Here is a 7,831-nt window from a genome sequence, read left to right on the forward strand (position 1 = left end):
CTCACACTGCGAGAAAAAGGAAAATAGAAAAAAAAAATCGAAAAAAAATAATAGCAAGGTTGCCGGTTTCCTCTCTGGAAAACAAGCTGGAGCTGAGCGGGACAGCAGCGTGGGAAGGAGGGAGAGAGGGGTCCCCTTGAGCCCCTGGGGAGCCTCCCCTTCTTGGGGAGTGGCCTGGGCACGCTGCCTCCTCCTTCACTCCGTGTGTGGGGCAAAGCAGCCTTTTTCAGCCGGGCCCGGGCCGAATGAGCCCTGTTCTCCCGTGCAGGGGCCAAACACACCTTTGGCCCCGTCCGGATGCAGTCCTGGAATAATCCGGGGCAGAAGGCAAGGAAGGGATGCAGAAAACATCTGGTTCCCTCACTCTGACATCGTGGGGAGCACCCAGGAGGCAAGAGCCCACCCAAACGCCAGCAGAGACTCGCAGAACGGGCGCTGCCCTCTGTCCCCATCCCTCGGAGCATCCCGATCCCTGCAGGCTCCCGCTGCCGGGATCGCTGCGGGGCTGATCAGCAGAGCCAGCCCAGGTGTGGAGCTGGCAGTGCCCGGCCTCCCTGTGCCGAGGGAGGGATGGATGAAGACATAATGGAGTGAGCTTTCCTTGTTTCCCTTCTTCCCACGAAGCACCACGATCCCACAGCCCCTCGGTGTGGGCAAGGACACACTCCGGGCCCGGCCCCACCCGTTTGTGCAGATCAGAGCCTGTGGTGACAAAGCTGCAGGGACAAGCCTCTGCTGTGACCCCAAACCAGCACTGGCACCCACCAGTGGTACTTCCAGGTGGCAAAGGAATTGCTGCAGGATTTTACAGGGACAAGGGGTCTGTCAAGGTCACCTTGGCTGTGCCAGTCCCTGTTCAAGCCCTCTGGACAGAGCTGGCCTGGGGTCTCGGGCAGCTCCGAGTGGAGCTCGAACAGGGACTGGCACAGCCAAGGTGACCCCCCAGTACCCTCCAGCACCACAGTGACAAAGCTGGACACTGCCAGCTGGCACAGGGCTGGCATGTCCCAACCCCCTGGTCACAGCCACAATCCTGGAGCAGGGACGGTGTTAAAGCATGGCATGGCCTAGCATGGCATGGCTCAGCATGGCACAGCATGGAATGGTGTGGCACTGCTTGGTATGGCATGACACAGCACAGTATAGAGTGATGTGGCATGGCAAACATGGCACAGCATGGCACAGTGTGGCACAGCATGGAACAGTGGGGCACAGCATGGCACAGCGTGGCACAGCATGGCACATCACCAGGGCTGCCCTTGCTCTTACAGAAACACCACCCAGAGACACCACACCTCAGTCTCACCCTGGCCAAGCACCCAGCAGCAGAGAGGGGGGCTCATCAGTTTCTCATTAATTCCCCAGCATGCCCATCCCAGGAGCTGGTCAGTGCCCACCCTGCTCAGGAGCCCAGGCAGGAGCAGGTGCAGCTCCAGGGGGGTACAGCACCCAGCAGCCCAGAACAGAGCACCCTAAAACCTGCTGGACCCCCACCAGCACCCAGGGACCCCTCCAGGTGTGCTGGGCAGGGGGTGCCCACCTGGGCACAGGGCTGGCTGTGCTCACACCGGCGCTGGCCAGCACACTTGGTTATCCTTACATTTGGCATCAGCTGCTTCCATTGGGCTCCATAGGGGAGGGAGAGAGAAAAGGAAAACTCAGCTCAGGGCGATTTAATAAGTTCAGTGTTACGAGCTGGGGAAAAGCTGTGGAACACACAAGTGGTAACGCAGGATTAATCTTTCCTTTAGTCTTGGGAATTATGTTTTCATTAATCCTAATTTTTCCAGATGTTTCACTCCTTATACCATGTTCTTCAAAGCCTCTGTGGCTGCAAATTCTAATGAAGCCATGAGAACATTTTAAAGAGAAAGATTCAAAGCTTAAATTGCTTCCTTTTTTTTTTTCCTTGGGTTTTTTTTTTTTTCCCCTCCCTCTTTTCCCCCCGGTTGGGCTGTCGGGGAGTGCATGCGTGTGCGGTCCCAGCGCCTCCACATGTTGTGTTACACAATGTGCTAACAAGATGGAGAAGGCCACTCGGTCCGCGTGATGCCGGGGTGACGTCTGTTGGGCTTTGTGTCCCCCCCACCCGGCAGGACCCGGCTGCGAGGGGCTGGGGAGGAGGGGGCTGGCCCCCTGCCCGCCGCCTGACAGCGGCACCGGGGCCCGCGGGGTCACAGCTGGCCCGGAGCTCCGAAAGCATCGCCGGTGATCGCTGCCGGCTCCTTTAGGCAGCAGGAGGGTGGGTGTTGTAGGGCCCGCGGAGGGGATGGAACAGGGTCGGAGCTGCGCAGGCAGCCCGCCTTCCTGGCAGGGTCTTTAGGGAATTTTGGGGTACTCCAGGCTGGAGGGAGCTGGGTTAAAGAGTGATGCCCAGGTCAGGGGTGTTGTCAGCAGTTTCTTCCCATCTCCCGGTGCTGCCCTGCAGGGATGAGTTTGGAGCTCCTGCTCCCTCCTGCCCAGCAGCCCTCTGGTGCCAGTGCATCACCACTGGGTGATGGGAGCACCCGGCCCCTCCGCTGCCACTGCAGCATTCCCAAGCCTTGCTCCCCTTCAGGCTTCTCTCTGCATCCATCCCCAGCCCGGCACAGGCGCAGGATCCGGCCGCCACCGCCCGGTATCCCCTCCTGGCCGGGAGGGAGCCCTCGTCTGACGCAGGAGGTCAGGCAGGACGATCGTAACCATCCTCCCGGTCTCCAGCACCCGGGATTCAGATCCATGTACTTATATGGCCTGCAGAACGCGGTGGGAGCATGACCAACGTCTGGAAATCCAGATATGACTAGATCCCTTCATTAGTAATTTCTTGTACATGACTTTCTAGGCCATGGGGATTTGTTAAATTTGCAGGAGTGTTTCTCACAGTGCCATGGACTGGCTGCTGCCAGCATATATTGGCTCGGATCTGTCAGATCCTGTTGCCTTATATGACCCTCGGTTAATTCAGCTTTTCTTTGTATCCAGCCCTCAGCGGGGAACTCCTCCAGCAGTCCCAGCGTGGATCCTGCTAAAATGGTTCCCCAGTCCTCCTGCCATAAAACAACTGCCCCCCCCAGTGAAAGGGGGATGTGGGGGGTGGAATTCAATGCTCCCCTCCCTCCCTGCTGCCCAGGCCCTCGCCAGATGCTTCCTCCATCCCTTGTCCTTTGGTGCCAAGAGGAAACTTGGTGCGCCTGAAAATGTTACTGGAGGGATTGGACCTTCTCCCCGCAGGGACCCTGGCATCCCAGCGGTGCACCCTGCACTGTGGGGTTAATCATTCGCTGCCTTCAGGGGTGCCCCAGGGCCTGGGGGGACTTTCACCTTCCCAGCGACCTCTTGGAATTCTGACCTTCCTTTATGGGTGCCATAAAGGTTATTTTTTAATCTGCAACCTAGCAGGGTTTCCCCCCTCTCAGTTGCAGGGTCTTTGGTCCAGGGAGTACTTGGGCATCACTGCTTTTTGTGCCTCATGTGGTTTGGGAAGTGGAAAGGCTCACAGGATGGCCTTTTCCCAAGGGAAGGGGATTGGGGTACCCAACAGCTCATCAAAGGAATGTGGTGTTGGTTGGCCCTGTGAATGTGGAGGAGCTGAGGGTGCTCCTGGTGGGGATGTGAGGTGCTGTGGGTCACAGGGAATCCCAGAAGCCCAGAGACACATCCCAAATCTCCAAGTGCTGCCAGAGCAAGATTTCCAAGTAGAAAAAGACTGTGTGCCCAAGGACATCATGCAGACCCTGCAACTCCCTATTGCCCTATTACTGAGTGAGCCGGGCCACCCCCCTCAAGCACCTCATCCTCAGGCACTGAGTCCAGCCCTGCAGAGGAGCTTCCCCTGTGTCCCCAGCATCTCCTGACCTGGCAGAGTCCAGTGAGGGACCCCAACCTCCTGGTGCCCAGAGCCTCTGTCCCTTGCCAGAGATGATGGCCAGATCCAGGAGAGCATTAACATCCCAAACTGCTCTTTGTCCTCTCCAGCAGATCTGGCAGTACTGGGATGCTCCAGAAGGATGCATCCCTCTGGCATCTTCCTCCTCCTCTTTGCAGGAGGCACTGAGCCATAACCTTGAAGTCTTCCAAGCACTGTGTTTCTTAAAGGACCTGATCCATAGCTTTTCCTTTTAGCATTTGATTTAACCACACCTTAAAAAAACTGCATACCAAGGCCGGAAGAGGAAGGCTGAGATGCTGTGGGGAGCAGGAGAGAAGCAAGAGGGCAGCACCCACCTCCAGCCACCCCAAGAGGAGCCCAACCCCTGCTGACCCAGAGCCAAAATGCTTCCTCAGTTCTGTAAGAGCAGCCCAGCTCCTCCATCAAGAGCACAACCTGCTCCATGCATCTCTCTGGGTTTGTATCTCACCCACAGCCAACCAAAGAGGTTTCACCGTACCAGGCTAGCTCCTTGAGAATTCCCTTGACGGGCTGGTGTGATGTGCAAAGGGACACAGGCAAGGAGGAGTTGGGGGCTGAAATCCCCTTACTTTGCCATTTTTATACCAGCAACCAGGGGAGGCTTTGCCTGCATCCCTTTGTCCTTCATGCCACTGCCTGGTGGAGCTGGGAGCTGGCAGCAGCCATGGGAGGTAGGTCAGGCTGTGCCCCTGTGCAGGCAGAGGCAGGAGCAATGGGAGCATCCTGCCTACTCATCCCATCCCGTCCCATCCCATCCCATCCCATCCCATCTCATCCCATCTCATCCCATCCCATCCCCAGCAGGCTCAGGGACAGCAAAGTTCAGAATGGCACCACGAAGACTCCAGCCCCACATTTCCTTGGGTGAGGGATCCCTAGGGGAGGGGCATCCACTGCCATCAGCGCCACCAGCCATGCAGCAGGGACATGTTAGGGGCAGACAAAGCATCCCAACTCCCATCCCAAAACCCCCAGAGCTCCCACTACCCCTCTGTTACTGTTGGCCACGGCTTGGGAGCAACACAGCCCCATCTCACCCGTCAAAGGCACTGCCTTCAAAGCACCTCCTCCTCCTCTCTGTTGCCCCCATTTCCAGCATCTTTGGGTTGAAAAATGGCCGGGGAGGGTTTGGCAGAGGAGCCTCGTGCAGATTATTCAACAATTGTTTCCCATTTTGCGCCCTCGCCTGCCTCATCCTCCAGTAACAATGACGAAGAGCGGCGCGGAGCCAGCGCCCGCGGCAGGGGTGTTGAGATCAGGGACAGCACAAAAATATCTCCTCTCTGGAACAAATATTTACCAACCCTTCTGCCTTTTGTTCTTGTGGTTCTCATATATTTTTTTTTATTTCTTTTTTTCCAGACATTCACTGGCAAAATGTCACACTAAGCAGCAACCCAGAAACTTCGGGGTAGCTGCTTGGCTGCTCTGGGCTTTGTTTTTCTCGCGCGCTAATTGTTAATGAATATCCAGCCATTTAAGCCAATGCAAACCTGTGAGAAAACGATCTTTCCAGCCCTGGCTTTGGGGCTTTATGGGGCTTTGCAAAATCCAAGTGGCGGATAAGGAAAACGTGCATCATCCCACAGAATGGGGCAGTGGCAGCGCCAGAGCCAACCTGGAGTGGAACGTGGCAGAGCTAGAGCGGGAGCTGGCGCTGTCTGAGCTGCCAGCACCACGCCAGGGCTGCAGCAGGGAGGTCCCCATTCCTGGATGGGGATAAGTTTGATGGGGGTGAGTGGTGTGGTACCCCCATCCCTGGCCAGCTCCTCACCAAACTCCTTCTCCCTCCTCTGTCCCACCACAGGTTTTTCTTTTATCCCTTCAAAATCATAACGCCTCTCATGTCCACTTTTATGGCGGCCAAACAAGAACATGTGGTTATTTTATGGGTGTTGTGTTTAAAGAAGGGAGGGGCAAACCCCTCCTCTTCTGGAACATAAACTCAGATCTTTGGTTAATAATTAACTGTGGCCATAAAACCCCCGATGCAGGAGCAAGCACAGCTCACCCCAGAAGTGCTGCTGGGCTGTCACCTCACACCAGTGCCCTGCTGACCACTGACCACCGTCCCCTCCTGTCCCCTCCAGGATGGCTGTGCCACCCTCCACCTATCCCCGTCGCCTCCTGCCCCTCTTCCTGGGGCTTTTCCAGGGTGCTCTGCTCCTCTTCTTTGCCCTCTTCATCACCTATGATGAGCCCTCAGCGCAGGCAGAGGATACCAGCTTGGTGGCCAACCAGGTCTACAGCACCTTCCCCTTCTTCCAGGACATCCAGGTGATGCTGGTGGTGGGGCTGGGACTCCTGCTGACCTTCCTGCCCCGCTACGGGTTCAGCGCCCTCACCCACAACTTCCTCCTGCTCAACTTCTCCACGCAGTGGGCGCTGGTGCTGCAGGGCCTGCTCCACCACTTCCACCATGGCCAGATTCACCTGGACCTCCACAAACTCCTCATCTCTGAGTTCGCTGCTGTGACAGTGCTCATCTCCGTGGGGGCCATCCTGGGGAGGGCCAGCCCCTGCCAGCTGCTCGTCATGGCCACCTGTGAGATCCCCCTCTACCTCGCCAGTGAGTGGGTCATTGTCACCTGCCTGGGCGTTCTGGACGTGGGTGGCACCATCACGATCCACGTCTTTTCCTGCTATTTCGGCCTTGGCGTGTCCAAAGCTCTGTTCAGGGCAACACAGCAGCCACTGCACCCCAAGGAGACCCCAACAACCAGCTCTGACCTCATGTCCCTGGTGGGGACACTCATCCTCTGGGTTTTCTGGCCCAGCTTCGTGGCCGTCCTCTGCCAACCAGGAGATGCCCAGCACCGTGCCATCCTAAACACCCTCCTGGCCATGAGTGCCAGTGCCATAACCACCGTGGTGGCCTCCAGCCTGCTGGAGAGGGACGGCAAGCTCAGCCCCGGCCACCTGCAGAACGGCAGCCTGGCCGGCGGGGTGGCCATCGGCGTGGTGGCCGACATGGCCGTGCCACCGGTGGCCGCTCTTGCCCTGGGCAGCCTCTCGGCCGTGGTGTGTGTCCTCGGCTTCAGGTTCCTCACCCCGCTCCTGGCCAGGAAACTCACTCTCCACGACCAGTGCGGCATCCACAACCTGCACGGCTTGCCCGGCATCCTCGGCGCCGCAGCCAGCGTCGTGGCCGTGCTGGTGGCACCCAAGGACACCTCCGGGTCCCACCCCTCTCAGCTGTCCCCTGCTGGGGGCAATGCCAGCGAGGTGGTGGAGGGGCGGTGGGGGGCCCGCGGTGTGGGCGGGCAGGCGCTGTGCCAGGCAGCGGGGCTGGCGGTGGCCATCGGCGCCTCGCTGCTCGCCGGGCTGCTCACCGGGAGCGCCCTCCGGCTGCCCTGCCTGGCCCGGCCGCCCGAGCGGCTCTGCTTCGATGACTCGCTGTATTTTAAGATCCACGAGCAGGCTGAGAGCCCGGGGGCAGACAGCAGCGCTGAGGAAGGAGCCCTGGCTCTGAAGGAGCAGGTTTAGGCAGTGGCGTTCGTGCAGCAGCAGGGAGGGCCAGGGAAGCTGGGTCAGCACCGTAGCACTGGCCACCTCTCTGTCCTCCTACCCTGCAGCTGCACCACCCCCCTCCCTTGTCCCAGTGGCTCCCAGCATCCGTTCACTCCCGGCAGCAGCCAGAAAAACGACCTGCTCAGGGTGTCTCCCCAGGAGGGTTAATAGCCCCCGAGGAGCCCAGACGGCCGCTCTGTAGGGCACTGGCTTCGGCTGCTTCACTCCCAGCGAGCAGCATCACCCTCGGTGCTCACCCTGACCCTCAGCTCCAGATTCTTCTGCCCACAACGGGCAGCACCTGGAGGAGGCTGCCAGCTCAGGCCACAGCTACAGGAAAGGAACTCAGTATCCACTGCCCGGATCGTGGAACTTCAGCAGCAAGGAGATGGCCCCAAGCAAAGGATTTTACTGGGATCTGATAACCTG

General features: G+C 58.6%; 1 protein-coding gene across 1 annotated transcript; it reads left to right on the forward strand.

Moving 5' to 3' along the window:
• Positions 1-2,049: 2,049 nt before the first annotated feature.
• Positions 2,050-7,378, forward strand: LOC311160764 (ammonium transporter Rh type B-like; the record flags this gene model as incomplete). Its single annotated transcript, XM_084217823.1, has 4 exons — positions 2,050-2,057; positions 3,769-3,850; positions 4,481-4,563; positions 5,983-7,378. 4 exons carry the CDS (start codon positions 2,050-2,052, stop codon positions 7,376-7,378), a joined length of 1,569 nt encoding a protein of 522 aa, XP_084073949.1.
• Between the last annotated feature and the right edge of the window lie 453 nt (positions 7,379-7,831).

This window comes from Fringilla coelebs (assembly GCF_963513975.1).
Source record: "Fringilla coelebs genome assembly, chromosome: 18".
Lineage (NCBI taxonomy): Eukaryota > Metazoa > Chordata > Aves > Passeriformes > Fringillidae > Fringilla > Fringilla coelebs.